At 34.6% G+C, this 19,189-nt stretch overlaps 1 protein-coding gene across 3 annotated transcripts; it reads right to left on the bottom strand.

Annotated features, from left to right (window-relative positions):
- Positions 1-35: 35 nt before the first annotated feature.
- Positions 36-18,820, bottom strand: LOC110833611 (CUE domain-containing protein 1). 3 transcript variants are annotated; one of them, XM_022071898.2, is made up of 8 exons: positions 18,142-18,820; positions 17,848-17,967; positions 16,715-16,893; positions 16,009-16,153; positions 13,991-14,186; positions 12,851-12,970; positions 12,052-12,269; positions 36-11,083 (listed from the first exon to the last, which is right to left on the bottom strand). In XM_022071898.2, exons 2-7 carry the CDS (start codon positions 17,944-17,946, stop codon positions 12,061-12,063), a joined length of 948 nt encoding a protein of 315 aa, XP_021927590.1. In that variant the 5' UTR covers positions 17,947-17,967; positions 18,142-18,820; the 3' UTR covers positions 36-11,083; positions 12,052-12,060. The 3 variants fall into 3 exon arrangements, with proteins under 3 accessions (XP_021927590.1, XP_021927588.1, XP_087205162.1); XM_022071896.2 differs by having other exon boundaries at positions 17,848-18,011; positions 18,142-18,819; XM_087349036.1 differs by having other exon boundaries at positions 16,715-16,907; positions 17,848-18,820.
- Between the last annotated feature and the right edge of the window lie 369 nt (positions 18,821-19,189).

Below are 19,189 nucleotides of genomic sequence, written 5' to 3'. Positions count from 1 at the left end.
TCCTAATACACTTTAGGTCATAAACTATCAGTAAATACCAAAGAAGTATATTTATTATATTGCACATTTATTTACATAACAACAATGGAAACAAAAACAGTAACACAACTACCAAATATATATAATAATATATCTGCTCTACATACATGTAATAAGATACAAAGTATTTCTATCAGCTGTAGTCAGGTCAGGTGGTTGCTTGTAGCACAAATTACAGGCAATTTTGACTGCCTCTTTCTACCTGTCTTCAGCTTTCCTGCGTGAACCAGCTAACTGACGTTCCACCGGCCCACGTGTTTCGTTTCCTGCGCTAAGAATATCACAGTTAAACAAATATTTCAAATGTGTTCATTTTTTTCAGTGAATGTCAAAAAAGTCATATAAACATATATGAAAAATACTATTTAATTCCTAGACAACATTTGTTTTTGTTCAAATTGTTTACATACAAATGAAATCAGTGATTGATGACATATTTATTCTTCACAACTGACGTACTGCTGGCAGAAAACTACGGCAGTCCCACACTTGCAATTCTGTTACTGCTTTAACTTTGAAATAAATTTTCCTCCATAACATGAAACAATTAAATTAAGTCTAATCCTCAATATTTCACGATGATAAAATGTATAAATGTTTCGTCTTCCAAATTTTATTGCAGGTTAAGTAGTCCATGATATTTAAGAATATGAGAATCATATAGTGAAGCATAAAATGTTATCATATTATTTAAACAATTTCCCTTCTCCTTTCAATTTTTTTATTTATTCTTGAGTAAGAAAAGAGTAAAATACACATGTAATTTTGTACATGAGGCAAGTGTCACAAGCAAAAGAACACAACTGTTTGTATAAATTTTATATAAGAATGTTCTGTCCATGCAATCAATTATAATTTATATATATATATTTATATTATTTTTAAATTCAGAGTTGATGATTATGCAAAACAATACAGTACATGTTGACAAGTGCCTATTTATTTTACAATTTAAACTTAATATTACCAAGTATTGCCAACAGCAGTGAATTGTTTTCACTTTAACCAATAACTAACTGTGAATGATTCAAAACTTGTTGCAATGGCTGGTGGATGACGTCAGATAACTCAATCTCACAGGTTTATCACCTCCTGTTGGTGATCCTCTGTTCCCTTTATATATCATCACAGTGGGAACAGCAAGAATCACAATCTATTTGATATATGATATGAGTAAGACACTTAGCTAAGAAGTACATAATATTTTATTACCGAGTATTCTACCACTAGAGGCTTACCACATACTGTCATGTTGGATATCTCTTACCATATCTAGTTCAGTTTCATATAAAGAAATGTAGCTTTACATTTAATATCAAACTCATCAGCAATATTTTCATTCTGAATTATATATCATTATGGTACAATAATATTACGCTTTTAGTATGTACATAAGACAATTGAGAATTCGACAATTCACTTTAATACATCTTGCCAATTTATGCATAACGAGATCAGTGGAATTTATTTCTCTTACAATTTTTAGTATACCAAACTTTAATGACATCCCACTGATCACTGATATTTCTTTCTCGGATTAAATTAAACGGACAGAGTGATCAACTTTAAAACACGAGAGTTCATTCACGAAACATACAGTGGACTACATATGCAGATATTATATAAAATAAGCCACGTTTTCTACATACCAACAAGAGTGGTACAGTCATCAAAATTTGGACTACTGAAAATAAAAAATTTGCTTATTTGTGTTGAATATAAATATGGACAACAAAATTGTTTTACTGGGACGTTATGCCATGTAGTCTAATAGAAAGTGACCAACATTTCAGACATGCTTACAGCCTCCATCATCAGGGCGATGAAGGAGATATTAAGCATCTGTGAACCGATCGTCAATTTCTATCAGACTACACAGACATTCCAGAAGACAGCCATATTCATACTCACCACTGTGAAAACCTGAAATCTTGCCTATTTTACTGTCATTCGAAATTCCATGACTGTACACGTTTATTCTGCAGTCAATTTGCAACCAACATGGCACGTAGCAGAAAGCCTGTAACAAAGCAGCCATTCAATACAAGCTGCAACTGATAGACAGGCTGGGCATCTATGGCACACAAACAAATAGGTTAGGTAGGGAACGCGTTGATTGTGATGGCTTGTTCATACTTAAAAATTAATTCATATCTGAGTACAATCTTAATGTATTAATTATAGTTACAATGATAAGTAAAGTGCTCAACTTGGTAATCTTTTGCTTTTCTTTAACTTAAATATGTTATCCTCACTTAATTTACTATATACATAACACTACATATAAAAGCACTTTAAGTAGCATGCTTTTCATAGCAACTGCTTTGTAATTAAAAATATCCAACATAACGGCACACCGCATTTGTGCCAAAATTTACCAAATTTTGGCTCTGGTGTTTCTCGTGACTGGCGTATCAGTACACAGACTAAAATAAAACTGAATGTGTTTCTCACACGTTAAACTATCCATTTCTACCTGTAAGTGAAGAAAATGCACCAACAAGTTAAAGATATATATAACTCACAGCATCAGATTTCAGAACATAAAACTTTACTATAATTTTATGTATTATACTACATAAAAAAACTTTTATGATTATGTGACATTCTATATGATATGCAAAGTTACTGAAATTGGTCTTCCTTGCTAAGAAATACTGAAACAATGTCTCTGGCTGGCATTAAAATGTAAATAGAATCTAGCCACGTAAATATATATAACCAAAACAAATCTGGAGACCAAATCACAAGGGAGATGTAAGTAAAATTTCAAAACTGGAGCAGCAGAATACTTTTACACATCTATAAATACATCATGTTACATTATACAGTAATTGCTATTTCCACTGATCATGTCTGGGAAAAACACATTAAATTAAGCCTGTCTTCTAATCTGATAACAACATAAAGCAATTATAATTTCCTTTACTCGGTCTTATATTTATACATCTTTCGAGATGTTTATACAGTTCACTACAATATCAGATCTTACAGATTATAAAGTTATATTTAGTCATAAGGAAACTAAAAACAATATCATTTTAACTTCTAAATTATGAATTGTGGTAGATCAAGTTTTGGATCTCAAAAAATGATAAATATTATAAATTTTAAAATACTGTACAACTCACATTAACATGCAATTTTATGATTTGTATATGAACATAACCTAGAAAAGGGGCAAAGCTATTGGGATATTGTTTGCCTGTTATTTGCAAGGTTGTGGATATGAAATGTATGATTATAAAACAGTAAAGCACTAATGGCTGCATTTTCACCTGCACTCTGTAAGTTACCCTTAACAGTGTTAGAATTACTGCAGTACGGTGTTAGGAACTTAGTGATTATATTGTCTCAATGTATAAGATCTATTAAAGTAAATGAACATTCTTTCTCCGGGTGAACATAATGACTGCAAATGTGACAATGAATGCCAAATCAGTTATCTCAAAACTTATGTACGGCTTAATCCAACAAAAACTCCCTCTAATATGTGTCTGTTAAGAAAGAAGACCAAGGAACATGGTAAAGTATCTCCAATCCTTCGATTTTCACTATTATGTGGACAGTATCTGTGCTTAAGAAAAGTAAAACTGTCCCGCTACACACCATGAAGGCTCTTTGGGGAGGAGGGGGGTTAGAAACTACTCATTTTTGACCTCAGCACTACATGGACATGAGTGGTCAGCATCAAGCCCCAGCTGCACTTCACCCCCTTGGAAAGAACCCCCAGTATTTTGGATAGGAGGCCGGGTGGGCCCCAGGGCTGATCTGGATTCAAAGGCTAGAAGAAATTTGTTTTGCATCTTCCAGGGATCGAACCCTGGTTGTCAATTCTGTAGTGAGACACTACACTGACAGAGCTACTCTGCATCAAACGAATGACATGTAAAGTTATGAAAAGGACTTGATGCAGTTTTTAGCCAAATTTAATAAATAGTTTGATGTTTAGAAATCTACGTGTAAACGTAAAGATGAAGTTGTCTCTGTGCTTAAGCCCACTGAGATGTATGATGGACTGGACTGGACATAAAGCTTCATGCATTTTTAATCATGGCACTAGATGGAGATGAATGGTCAGCATAATGCTGTACTCCTCAGAAACCACTGAAGAGAAGACTGGATGGGCATGAAAGCCATTCTGGATATGGTAGTAAAGAGAAAAACACCTGTCCCACTTAGACTCAAACCACGAGGAAGAGTACATACAGAAAAATAATGTAACAGCAAACAAATCTTTGTTCATACAAAACAGCCTTTCTTATTTCATTCAAAATCAGTAAAAACTTTGTGAAAGAATTCAGTCCACACCCCCCAAAAGTGTAGTACAACACATCTCCATCAGATCAACTGGTTAATGCTGTTTATGGAAATTATCTGTTTACACTGAGAATCATATGAAACTCACAAATATAAAAAGCAGAGTTACTTTTGATGATTTATGAACAATTCTCAACATAATTCTTACGGTCAATGATTAATGTCTCAGTTTTGTCTAACCAAAAATCAGTAGCATATGAATTAGTTGAGACATGAGACATTAATCAATAAACAAATAATCTAGACACACAATGAAAAAATATTAATACAAATATATTTACTTTGCCAAGTTTCTCCTAATATTTATGATAGAGTTAAATGCTTTCACTTTTTAATTACAAAACATTGATTTTTAAAAAGATAAAGGATTAGAAATATATTTTATGTTTAAATAAATAAAGTAGCTGCCATAGTTGACTTCAAATAAGACTATACTGAAGAGAAAACCATAAAAATGTTATGAAATTGGAACATCAGTGTTCCATGCATGATGTAAAGCTGTTATTAGTGAGAAGCATATTGTATGGGATTTGACTGAAAAACGTAAAATAAAAATATAAGTAACGAAACAGCAGGCTCCACGGGAGTCATATCACATCGCGCAGTACATAACTGCATATTTAAGATGTAATCACAATATGAAGTACAGACAGCATTAGATCACCAAGTTAAGATCAGCATCTAGATAAGAGGAAGTGACTAGTTATTTGATTCACATGAACAAGAAAGCAAGCACTCTCTTCCTACAACTATTATCTGATGGTAACTTCACAATAAAACAACTTTTAAATAGTTTTAATCTATTCACAAAGTGTTAGCATTGGGCAGAGATTAATTCATTTCTTTCTTCAAAATTACAGTAACTGTACTGAAAATTACTGGTTTCGATTTGCTGCTGCAGTGAATATAAATGTGGCATGACCTTGAAACAAAGTAGAGACATTGTGATGATTCTTACGTTAATCTGTACTTAGAATCAAAATTAAAACACCTGGGGCCCAAACCTGAAATAAACACTTACTGTAACTGTATACAATTCATATTTTCTATGAAAACGTATTTTAAATAAGTAGCAAATAACAGGACTTGACTGTCATAAAAATATAACATATCAATAGCAGTAATGAAAACTAAAATTAATACATAGGCATAGTGTGTCAATGTTTTCATAGACGCATCATGTAACAAAACACATCATTAAACTTATTGGGAATGAAAGTGTCAACATAAACTAGCTAACTAGTTGTATCAACCAGTCAAATGTAACAGATTTCACTCCACTGTACATGACATGAATGTCACGACTGAGTGGTTAGCATTCCTATTTCATATTTCTTCTTCATTTCAAGGTTTTTCTCATTCCCTCCACAAAAATGGTAAGATAGTGCCTTAAATTAGACCATGACCACTTCCTTCCATATTCTACGTTAACTTCAACATTAATTAATCATTCTAACATTCGACACTACACAGAATGAGCTATTGACGACACTGTTAAATAAACCACAAAGAAACAGAATAGCCGAAGATGCTTTTCTAAAAGGTTGGTATCTACCTACAAATCCACATGGCATTAAAACCCAAAAGACCAGCAATAAAAACTAAAAAACCAGTTTATCTTTTATGCACTAAGCTGTTTTTCAAGAAAACAGGTTCAAACTACACAGCTGGCTTGCTGGTCTGTCACAGCTTCATGGTAGTAATGTCTTCTGAAAAAGATCTTTCAGGTACTAGGTCAACTGGAAATTTTAATTTGTAATTTCCAAAACACAAAAGAGAAGCAACTGTAAAGTTACGATGCCATTCACTATGTACAGAATGTTAATAAATGAGTTGTAGAAGTGAAATGCTACTAAGCACTTCTGAAACAATAAATATTGTGAAAATAAAGATTATGATAAAACATTATGAACCGTAACACTCTTACAACTGAATATACGAGGTCTGTTCAAAGAGTATCGGACCTTAATTTTTCCCACGGAAACAAATGAAGCACGGGAGGTGTCCTCCGGTGGGAGGTTGTAGGGGACTTTCATGCGCATTCGTGAATTTTTCCCGCCCGCACAGAGCGTCAGTCAGCCTGTGAGTGAGTGACTGTAGTGAACGCCCGTCAGATTTATATCTGCAGGACTTGCAAACTCAAAAAGACAACAAACACTAGAACCCAGAGATGTCAAATTCCTGATTTTTGAGATACGTATCTGAGCGTACCATAAATCTGAGTATGACTGTATACCAATCAATAACGATCATTATAAAAACTATTTAACTATCTGCTACACATTACTCAATAGAATTATCAGTCTTTATTAGCAACCCAAAGTTTGTTTAAACCTTCTGCAAGAACAGAATCAGTATGAATTCCAAGCATCACTTAACCAGTTTAAAACTTCTCTGTTCAGATAGTTAATGTAGAAAATGGCTGATATAAGATATTATTAAGAAATATTATCCGGAAAGTATGAGATTATAATTTAGAAGAACCTAAATAAATAAAGAGGACCTTACCTACTTTGTAAAGTTCACACAACTGTGAAAAACTGCCTACACAATATGCCTATGGATCAATTACATAAAGCATCTTGCAGCACAAAACAGCGTAACCCATTTTACATAACGTGGATGAATAATAAATAACTACATTCATTCAATATATCATCATTAATACATGTGGTTCCTGGGATCTGAGAGAAGTAATTTCTGAGATTTTAGTTAGAGTACTAGTATACGGCACATCTAAACATACTGATTTCTGGAGAGAAAAATAATTCATGTTCTTTCACCTCGATTCTGGTATGGGTATCTGCACATAGATTTTAATAGCCTTTCCCCTTTAAGAGATGCTATAAAATACGAACAGCTGTTGATCTGTCGGACTTCATTACTGTTAACGGATGACTTATTACATAAAAATTAATTAAAAGTCAGGATTAAGATGTCATCATATTTAGAAAATAATTATCATTCAACAGAAAAGCTGGAACAATAGACGAAACATAAACAGATACAAATGTTTTCTTTAAAAAAATTATGAATAAAATACTGCAGATTTAATTACCTTTTACAAAGTGCCAGTATGTAAGTCTCTCTACATTTCTTTACTTCAGAATAGGTGGGAAGTTTTTCATATTTTACGCTGAATATAATGGTAGAAAATCTGAAAGTTTTGTTACATGGAAAGTATCCAAAGAACTGCTACATACAACAGATAAAATAAAATACCATGCTCTTGAATGGCAAGCATGCTGTGCCCCTAATACATTACTTTACATTAAAGTTTTGGTGTCATAAAGTAAAAGTAACTTAACATTACTTTACTAACTGCACAGCCCTAACCTTCATTCTACCACAGACATGAAATCAGCCAATAGAACTGCTGAAAAATTTGTAAATATAATACAGAGCATGTTGAACAAACATAACCTCAATATTTCTTGAAATGAATGTTATCACTACAGAAACCACATAAGTAATTCTGTCAATAAGCAAGTATAGCTTTACAAGATCTCTTGATTAATATATCAAAGTATTTATCATTAAGATGATTAAACACATTGTTTATATGCAGATTCAGTGCCACTACCTTCCAGCAAAATTATTAACTCCATCAGGAAACATTCAAAAGCATTTACATCACATTACAAAGTTAGCTCTAAAGCAATAAAGTTTAGTTTTCAAATCTTTATGACTATCTACAGTCATTCTAACTCAACCCTACTGTTTCAAAATTACTTCCAGAAAAATTATGCAATAATGCTCACAATGGCAACAAAAACATGAGATACTGCACACTGAAATATGTTTAATATGTTGTCACTAACAATAATTACCGAGAGTTGACTCATCAAGCATAGTTTGTAACATCCAGCATACTAATAAATGATATGAAATATCAATAAGATCTTGGTTAGCTATTTAACAAAATATATCTCTAACTCCATCCTTAATGAGTGTGATTTTAAGACTGGAATGCACAGATGTGAGAAAACATATTTAACACAACAGTACAAGACACAAACCTCTTCAGATTTCTTTCAATGACCTGTAAGAAGACATTAGTCAACAATATAAAATCTTATTTAATACGATTATGAAAATTAGACCCGATAATCTAGCATAACATTAAAATAATATTAGAATATATATTTAAATAATATGCATAATACTTCTGAACAAAGATAATTAATATCACAATACAAATTTGATAACAAAGAACAATTAAAATAACCAAAATCAGCACTCCTTGCTCTGCAAACTCATAATGAGAATATACACATTAAATAGCATGGCACTCTGCATGAACATTTAACCATCACGAGCCATTCAAAAGTAATGAATAATTACTATTAAATTAATTAATATACACATTTCAGAAACATCTTATGCCTTTTTCTTTCATTCTGTGTATAAAATATACCTGTTGTTCCTCATTACAACCACATATTAGGCATTATGCCACACAACATAAAAGTGTTCAATAGTTCCTCATAAATTTAAGAGAATGTGACACGCAAATAAACAGATGCATTTGTTAAGAACAAATGTATTTGAATTGTAAATAAAAATGCTGAAGTTATTTATCCCTACTCCAGTTTAATGTTTTGATTTATGTAAGGAAAAGGTTACTGAGCATTCACTTGTTTGTATGAACCACCAAGAAACTTTTAAGTCTGTGCACAATAACATTTGGCCTACTGCGAATAATTTCATCTCTAGTTATATATATTTGCCGTGGGACTTCGGCGATGAAAACAAAAATCGGCCATTTTTAAAAATGGGAAGCTAGAATGCCACGAAAACAGTGCTGCAATACAGGGATACCGCAGGACATGATTTAGCAATATTCGAAGAAAATCTACATTTACAAACAGCACAGAAACAATCCGTACCTTATAAAGTTTACTTCATATAAACAATACCTACTTTTGTAACGAGTAACGACAAGCAAAGATCACTGCCTTCCTCATCAATTATATTTTCTATTTCTTTCTCTAGAAAATTCACAAAGGAAGTGTGAAAATATTCTAATATCATAATGGAGAGTAATTTTTAATATTTCATCCAGCCCTTCACGTGTATCGCTAATTTTGTTGCAAATGGATACAAAATGAACACAGACTACAACTTTGGCAAAATCATCTGCATGGTAAGAGCATGCACCGTGATCAAACAAAACTGCTAAATGATATAACTGGATCTCATCAGTATTATCCTATTTTAAGTGTTGGATGAACAGCTAGCATACAGATGACACCACAGATTCATCTGAAATCTGTATTTTGAAACAGATTCACAAACCTCTCAAGAATAAGCGTTTTCTTTCAATACAAATATGTTCCGCATACAGAATCAATTTCAAATAAGTTATGATTATTCACAGCATGAACATAATGGACTCAATGTGGTCTTTACTGCCCACTCAGCTACGTCAGACACAAAAGTAGAAAGAAGTATATAGTTCACGTCTAACTTCACTAGTGTTGTTAAGGTTAATCTCATCTTTGATACTGAGTTGTCAAGTTTCTAAGTACAGGATTCTGAGATGCAGAGACTAAACAAAGTGTATGCTTCTGGTGTTTGTACGACCAAAATAATATGCCACGTCCCATATGCAAGTAATCAGAATACGCATTAGACAAACGTAGCAAGCCGTTTAAAAACTATTATGCTGGTCTAACAGCTTGCATTTATTAGTTCAGGAAATTTGTAGAAATCAGTCCTTTCACGTTTACAATATGAAATATGTATGATAGATATCGGGGTGTTAAGAGTGTGGTATTCTGGGTTGTTATGCTGTATGGTTTTATGGTTGTATACTGACATTTGAGACACAGCATTTTCCTCCAAAATGTTGGTATACAACCACAAGACTACACGATGAAACAACCCAAGAAAACCAAAACCTAAACTCATACCTCCATGAAAACTTCAAATCCTATATCAAGATGTTAATTTATATATCAAAGTTGTTACCAACTCTTTGTAAAAGTGGTATACTTTCAGCCTTATTTTGACAATAATTTACTACACCAGAAAAGATGTAACAGCCATGTACTCTGATCCCTGACACATGGAACACAGCCTTATTGGACCTGCCTAAATATTACAAACATCCTGATTTAACAGGACACGAAAATTATATCTGAAAGTCATGTTGCTACCATCTGTGTCACATACAAAAGACTCGAGGCATTTTGTAGATTAAAATCATCAAAGAGTTGGTGACAAAAGGTTCCCAATTGCCATAAAGGCAAAAAATTCTAATGATAATTCAGATCTTGATTCCACATTCAGACTGAAAATATCACCAGTACAGAAACAACAAATTACGTACACATCACACTGTGTAATTCAAGGAAACACAATAAAATAATCATACTCAAGTATAAAAATATGGGGAAGCAAGAGATACAGATGTTGGCACTTACCAAAACACTACTTTTCAGGCTAACGAAACACAGCAACATACATAACCAATCTATAGGTATTCTGGTGATTGAACTAAGCGTACTTCATTCTCGTTCTTGAAAGTCTGGCAACATGAGATGCCTGAAGAATACAAATGACAGTCGATCTTGTCAGCTACTCCCTGAATGCAACTTCCTTCAATAAATTATTTTATTTATGATGTATATACATGTGTATATTCAGACCGTCCAAAACATTATGCAAAGAAGTAACGTAAGTTCACTCTGAAGTAATTACGAAGAAACAGCCACACTGCCTGTAATTCACAACATGAAAATTAATTATTTTAAAAATGCCGTGTACAATTACTGGAGTTCGTAACACTGCTGAGAAAGCATTTTAATTGCAGGAAGAGATATCAGTATTATGAAGAATTTGCCCTCAAAGTATATTTGCAAAAGTAATATCATTGAAAAATGTGAAAACACCTACGGAGAAATAATTAATTTTCCAATGTGCGGTAACTATCGCACTGGCTGAATTTGCAAGACGAACATTTTCACCATAAACTGAAAAATGAGACCACTAGCTTTATGACTGATCATGCATCAGTGACATTACACATTATGAAACGTATTTTGTCTACAAAGATGCACGTAAGACAAATACAAGAAAAGGTGTTACCAATGAAACTGACATCCATTCTGAGCATGACTCAAGATGAAACATCTTCTTTTAAGTAAAAGTTAATATATTTGCAAATTAATGACTTAAAATAAAGTAAATCAAGGATAACTGAACTTTTTCACAACTAAAAACATTGTCATTATCTAAATCACAGTCTGAATACTGAAATCGCACAAGTGGATCTTAAACAGAAAATTAATCAACAAGGACAATAATCCCCTCCTGAATTTATTTTAATACAAATAAAAATGAATCTGTCCAAGGTGATAAAATTAAATTATTAAGGAAACTTAGGCAATCAAGTGTGGCCTGCTTCAGTTAGTAGCAGAGGACAGCCTCATTTCTTTAGAGTGCTCAATGTGGGTCATATAGCATGGTTGACCATTCCCTTATATGAAATGCTCATTTACCAGAAAATGTATCTCATTCACTCACGCCTAGAAAATTTTTATAAAATTATCATACAGCTGTTCATAAAACATTATTCTTCAGACACAGTTAACATGAAATATGCAGCTTAAATAAATATATATTTCTCATTCAATTATTTATCATCATATAACAGATTCCTGCCCAAAGACTAGATTAAAAACTTACATGGACTTTTTATTCACGGTGTTCAGGTCTTCGCACGGTGTCATAACTGTCGGGAACATTGTCATCTTCGTCATCATCATCATCTAACAATGGCTCGGCATTGAGCAGTAGGTTATCTCGAGACGGTGCTGGCCCTTGGCTCAAAATATTCTTAGCAGAGCTCCTTTTCTTACGTCTTGTAAACACACGGGCTAGCTGGGCAAATTTTTTACGAGACACTGAAAGGAAATTCTCTTGTGGGTCAAAATCAAAATCATATTCTTCATCCTTTCAAACACTTACACTAAACAGTGAAATTCTGACTTTAGAGAAAATCAGATCAAAAAACTGACATCAAGTTCTCTAATTCGGCCACAGAAGAGCAGCCTAAGATGTATGACAGATCTGTACAAAACCTTTTCCAATTAATTTAACTGAAATCAAGGAAATGATAATTTACACACAGCACAGCAACAAACAAAAAATTCTTAATTTGTTTGCTTACATGTGGTACCGTTCACAAACCACACAACACCATCAAAACATACAAGGATCACTAACGTAGCTACAAACTTTAACCTATGCAACACGTGGAGATGAATCGTCAGTTTCGTGTCACTGCTTTCCACCTGGAGAAAGAGCCCCTAGTACCAACTACACAAGAAGTTGAGTGGGCCCCAGATCTAGTCTAGATCTGGATCCAAAGAGAAAAATTACAGCTGCTGCCAGAAATCAAATCCTGATCATTCAACCCACAGCCCAGTCATTATACTGACTGAGCTACCAACAAGACTGCAGAAAATAGTGACAAAATACCTACTTTTGCCCATGTTACGAAGGCGTTCCTTAAACAGTGCATCCTCATCGTGGCTGCCAGATAATGTTTTACTGAGTGGAAATGAGGCTAGAGTCTCTTCAGGTGGACTTTCTTCTGCTTGATCTGGAGCAAGAAACCAAATGCTATCACCTTTATTATAAATGTAACATGCAAATGACTGAACCTGTCAAGCAAAATGATTTGAAATTCACATCTTACAAACTATCAGGAACCAATGGTGGCTTGTTGAGGCAGATGAGGAAATGCACGGCCTCTGCTTCTTAACATCTAAAAGTGTGCATATAGAGTGAAAATTCTGAAAATCAAATGTATCAATAATAAAGAATGATGATTCAATGAGTAATTATTTATCTTCAATAAATAACATTTTCATTTTTTTATTTATTTATTTAGTGTTCTGTCTGATGACAGGTCCATATGAACAGGATCCTTCCATCCTTTTCTCGGACTGGGACCTGTTCATATACGTTCTTGGCAGATGATCCAGAAGTGGTTTGCCATTGCCTTCTTCTGTGTGTGAATGGAGTAATTGTTGGGATGCCATGGAGAAACCGGGGAAGCCCCCGGAGGAAAACTCCTCCGTGTTGCCTAGACCACGGCCTTGCCCAACACAAGTTATAAATTCGGGCACCGCCGGGAATCGAACCCGAGACCCCAGGATTACAAGGCCAGCGTTCTAACCGCTAGACCACCGTGGCGGTTAACATTTTCATACCTCATAAAAATTACAATCAATTTAACTGAAATTTGAGTTTCACCTTAATGAACACAATAGATCCCAACATACAAATGACTACCAGACTACATGGTACAACAACACAGAAGACAGCTATCTTCGGACTCAAACCTCAAATCCTACCTGGTATGAACGTGTTTTGTACAGGATAACAGGGCAAGGTTGCCTAGAAGAATTATTCTTTAACAGAATTTGTTTTAGAAAAAATAAAGTATCCAGTCACTAAGGAAAGCACGTGGAATCTAAGCCTAGTATCAGGATAGTACATAAATAAAATATCCACTTAAACATGGTACATTTGCACTGAAATACATAGAGGGCAACTAAATTTTACTCAGTGAATATGAACTGTTGGTACTTAAACAATACATTCAAGAAAGTGGTACCTTTCTCCAGTGTTGAGAGAAAATCTTTATTCCACCGCAGCTCTGCCATGAACTCTTCGTTCTGAAGAAACAGAGCAATCCTCTCATCCTCGAGGTATCGATCCAGCTCAGGATCACCAACTTCACATAGAACACCTCGCACACGCTGATTTTCTGCATACTTCTGCTGCAACAGCTGCTGGTTTATCACCATGGCCTACGCACATTACCAGTAACAGATGAGGCTAAACAGTCTGAGATGTGTAAAAACTGAACCACCTTAAATAATTAAAGTTTAATTCTCATCTTACGGTTGCATTTCAACCAAATTTGGTTGTAACATTTGATACCTCACTACGTGATAGTACTGTTCATGAAAATGAGTGTGAGAAAAACTAAGTTTCTCATTATGCAATTTCTTCCATCCACTTGCTACCTCCTCTGTTTGCCTGTAATACAAATGTGGGTCAACATATTATAATTAAAGTACATTACAAGTCAGTAAAGTCCACGCAATTTTTCCCACTTAGGTTAATTTGATATTGTTCCAATGTTGCAGACAAGTTCAAGAAGTAGCATCTCTGCATTCGAGATAGTAAATATTACAAGAAAAAACTAACCTGATCAGCTTTACGACAGCATTTCTCTCTTTTTAACCACCGTAGCCGAGCACGGCGTTCCTGCCAACGAGCATTTAAACAACGACCTTTTGTTTGCAACCGAATAAAAAACTGTTTCCACATTATATAGCTGAGATTATCACTTAGTTGTAACGCTTCACACCGTAATGTCAATTTTCTATAATAAACCGATGACTCACAATCTGACAAGTTACACTTACAGTCACACAGCAAGGACCCTGAATCATATGGATATTCCAATGAAAGAACAAATTTTCAACTACAGTTCAACAAAAATCAAAACTGAATAAAATAAAGGAGTTCACACCACCATTTTAAATATATAAAGATATTCTACTACAACATAAATGAAGAAGTTAACACACATGTATAATTCTTTAAAAACACTTCCCATATCCTAATTAGTACAGAAATTCATATTTCTTGAAAGTTTTCAGTGCACACATCAGACACACAACACACGCCCAACAAAGGAATCTCTACGAAGAAACCCAGCATTCGAAGCTACAACATTTGTCACTGGCAATTCAAAACAAGACCCTACAAACGTCTGATCAATTTAATTAAAGTCACTTAACTCTCATAACACAGGCCGTTCAACCAAGGTCATCACTCTCTTTATAGAGCTACAGGGACGTCAGTAAGTTATGTTCTTCGTTAAGAGATTTGATGGGAACTTGACACACTTTGCACGTGCTGACTCATACAGAAAGAGCTCCTCTATGTAAGAAAAAAAAACAACCCAGAAATGTGATTTACTGATATTCTCTCTACTTTCCATAATACTAATATGTTGACAGAAAATAGCTGAATGTTAGTATACTTGATAAATGATGACCATTATAGATTTCTTCATAACCTTTAGAAACCTGAATTTAAAATCTACAACACATATATCCTATCAAATCTCTCTTGGCCCATACCAAGTCCAATCACCAACAATTCCAAGTCATAGACATTTAACACATGTTCAAAACACTAAATATGAGAACCACTGTTGTTATTATGACACCATTCCATTCAACATTTCAGAATTTTTCATTTTAATTTACAATGGTCGAAACACATACTCCAGACATCATTAACAACAAGAAAAAAAATTCTCCCAACTATTCCCAGCCTGTCTTCTGTAAAAACCCCGCCTCATCCACCCTGGCAATGGCAACTGTAATCTTTGTTGAAACGTTGGTTAACATGAAATATCTAATACAGCTCTCACCTGAAAGCTTAAGTTATACATAAATTATATTGTGTTTCAATTTTGAGCATCTTCAGCAGCAGGGTAGACTTATACTGATGATGGAGGGAGAGACATGATACCAAAAATTTTACCCTAATATTTAGGAATCCAAACTTCATTCGGGTTGCATCCAAAACTCCATTTACAGTGATACCGACCTGCTTCTTTTGAGTAACTCCCCATGGAGACGGCGCTAGTCTCAAGAAGTCATCCGGTAATGGGCCTAGAAGTGGAGGTGCCCATCCTCGGACTGTTCTCATCGCTACCTCTGGATTTTGGATTTGTGGAGATCGATGTGGACTTCTGTAGCACAAATACTGTTGTCTCAAACAGTCTGTCAATATTTATAAGCACAAAAAGGACAAGGAAACTAGCAAAAAATACTTACTGTACTTCAGCTGAAAGAAATAGTGGTAAGAGACAACTTGGAAAACCTAGGCATAGATGGGAGAATAAAATTAAAATGAATCTTAAGGAATAGGGTGCCAGGGCGTGGACTTGATTCATATGGACAGGACAGTGCTGACAGACAGGCGCTTGAAAACACAGTAATGAATCTTTGATTCCATAAAATAAACCTCCACTGAATGCATTATCCATTCTATGTTCAAGTCACCCAAATGTCTGTTCCCTGCTGGTTTTATTATTAAAATTTAGTATGCATCTCTCATTTTCCCATACCTAACTCAATCCATCTTTTTTTTTTGACTTGATTACTGTACAAATTATGAAGTTCCTTAATTTTATCTGCTGTACAATAATAATAAACTCGCGTCTTAAAAGCGTTCTGTGAACTCATAAGAGTACAGTCTTGATGATCACAATTAGATACACATTCTGACAAGTAAATATCAGTTGCCCTACCTGGATGGTGAAGTTTCTTGTGACTTTGTTTCTGCGCTAGCACCGACAGGTGGTATTACAGTTAATGTTTCCTTCTGTTCCATCTCATTACGCAATTTCTCATTTTCATTATCTGTAGTCATTGCCAGTAACTGGTCAATGGTTGCATCCACTGCACCTTGATTTGCTCGTAACACAGCCTGTAACACAGAGTCTGTGATTAACTGTAACACTTTACACTCCCATTTTTGTTGTAACAAGAGGCCTGCAATGCAACAGAAACAAAATTCAAGGCATATATGTTGATGTTTGCAGCAAGTATCACAAGGAATCCCAACCTAAAGACAAAGTAATAAACGGTGGGCTTTAACACTGCAGTGTTAGTCAAATAATTTCCTGGATCAGAATCAATAAACCTGAATTTGAATCATAAACCACTACTTACAAACACTGTTTTCTTCACAATAATAGTCATCCTGCCTTAAGGGTTCAAATACATAGGGAGTGGGAATGGCAGTAAGACACCATGCATTCTACAGCTGTCACCAGATGGGCTTATTATTTGTAGTTTATTTGATATGCTGTCAGCATCTCAGCATTGAATGAGATTCTCCCAACCTCCTCACTCAAGGCGCAAACATGCTGTATTCACAGGCAGAACATATGCTCATTTTCAAATATTATTTCACAATTAAATTGTTTGCTGCTGTTTATGAACCAATTAGCATATCCTGGTGAGGAAGTACCAAATAAGACAACAACAGGTGAATGCTCATCTTCAAAAAGGCAGTGAAAATTTTCAGCACCTGCTGTACAGCTGTTCTGTTTACGTTTTTCCTAACAAATAAAAAAAAGAACTTGTTTGTATTGCTATATTCATGTCACCAAAGCTTACAAACACTGCTATAGTTAGGGTTACATTTAAATGGAACAGCCTGTATAAATGTGAGATTTGAGTTTCTCAAGGTGGTGAGTATGAACATGCCTGTTTTCTGAGTTGTTATGTCGTGAAGTCTGGTAAACTTCTACCAGACTGAATGGTGCAACAACCCAGAAGAAACCATTATGAAATCCAGTTGAATATAAAACATGGTTTTCCATTAATTTGTAATCTCTTTAAAAAATAGGTGAAAGGGATAAAAGTGTAACTTTACCTCTATCACTTCATCATCCATGTCAGGAAACATTGTCTTGAAGTCTGCCATAGCTTGATGAAATTCAAGCTGGGTAGTTTGTTGTTGAACTGTAGCCATTGTAGACGGCTTCCTTCCTCTCTGTGATTTAATGGAATTTCTCTCTCATAAATTCATTGTAAATGCTGTAATGTGTTATTAGGCTGAATTTGTTGTATTCTAATAATAATTCTGGTTTTCTTAGGTAGAAATTCATTCATCATTGTGACGGATTTTGCCGTACTGAAAATGACAACTGTAAAGACTGGTACTTACTAGAAGATAGGGTTAGCTGTTTGAACAATCTGTTCATAATATGTTATGTTATTAACCACAGTACAAGAAAAGCGTTGAGAACGAAAACCCAAAATTGTATTTAAATTATAAATCTTAATATAAAATTCCCAGAAGTTTGCTACACATTCTCAGATGGAATCTGATGGAAATTTTCACAAGGGCCAGAAGTATAGGGCTGTCTATTACCCATTTTGAATTCCAACGCCAGTAATTTCACTACAGAAGCGGTATATCACTCAAAATTCTACTTCATCGGCAGCCATAACTAATACGACTAATTTAGCGCTATCTCATGGAACACAAATAACGTTAGTTTTGGAGACTCTCTAGCAGTTACGGAAGCAAAGATATTTTGAGAGTCAAGAGTATTTGAAATTGCAAAGGACAAAGATTCTGGCATAATTTTTTCCAGAACAAGTCCGCCAAAATACAATGACAATGGAACAGACTCTTCGGAATCACCCAATAACTGGAATCAGCCAGGATTTATTTTTTCAGGAATAACCTGCCAATTTGATAACGAGACCCTCCCACCAACAACTTTTTAATTTAATCCTGTTTTCGCACTTCCAAGCAGACACGAGGAAGATGTAAATGGACAGACATAACGCAACAGAACACCAGGGCTAGTAGAATGAGACCCTGGAAGCAGACCACGAAAACCAACGTCACTACAAACCAGAATTTCTTCAAACCACAGATAACTCAAAACGAGAAACCATGGTATCCTGGGGCACTAGAAAATTGGAGCCCAGGAAACCAGAAATACTGACAAACTATGATGCTGGAAACGTGAAGCGTTGTAAGCCCGAGAAACTGATAACCTGAGACCCTGGAAAACCCAGAATCCTGGCAAACTAATATCTTGGAAATGTCTGATAAACTCCAGAAATTGAAACTAAACCAAATCTAGCCTAACCAGATGTAGTGTAAAATGCCCTAACTTAACCTAGATTAACGTATTCTTACACCTAGAACCTGGAAACCTGATAAATATTGTAATATGGAAACACCATAATTTAATATA

This window comes from Zootermopsis nevadensis, unplaced genomic scaffold, assembly GCF_977971745.1.
Source record: "Zootermopsis nevadensis isolate Lab colony 2312 unplaced genomic scaffold, Znev_1.0 Znev_ptg000015l, whole genome shotgun sequence".
Classification (NCBI taxonomy): Eukaryota; Metazoa; Arthropoda; class Insecta; order Blattodea; family Termopsidae; genus Zootermopsis; species Zootermopsis nevadensis.
This window is presented reverse-complemented; position numbering and strand designations above follow the sequence as displayed.

What these genes read in the sequence shown, in the direction of transcription:
- LOC110833611 (XM_022071898.2), bottom strand. Translation starts at nt 17,946, where the DNA reads ATGGCTACAGTTCAACAACAAACTACCCAGCTTGAATTTCATCAAGCT. An exon ending in GAGTTACTCAAAAGAAGCAG is followed by an intron (nt 14,187 to 16,008) that starts GTCGGTATCACT and finishes TAATGTGCGTAG; the next exon opens with GCCATGGTGATAAACCAGCA. An exon ending in TCTCTCAACACTGGAGAAAG is followed by an intron (nt 12,971 to 13,990) that starts GTACCACTTTCT and finishes TTCTTGCTCCAG; the next exon opens with ATCAAGCAGAAGAAAGTCCA.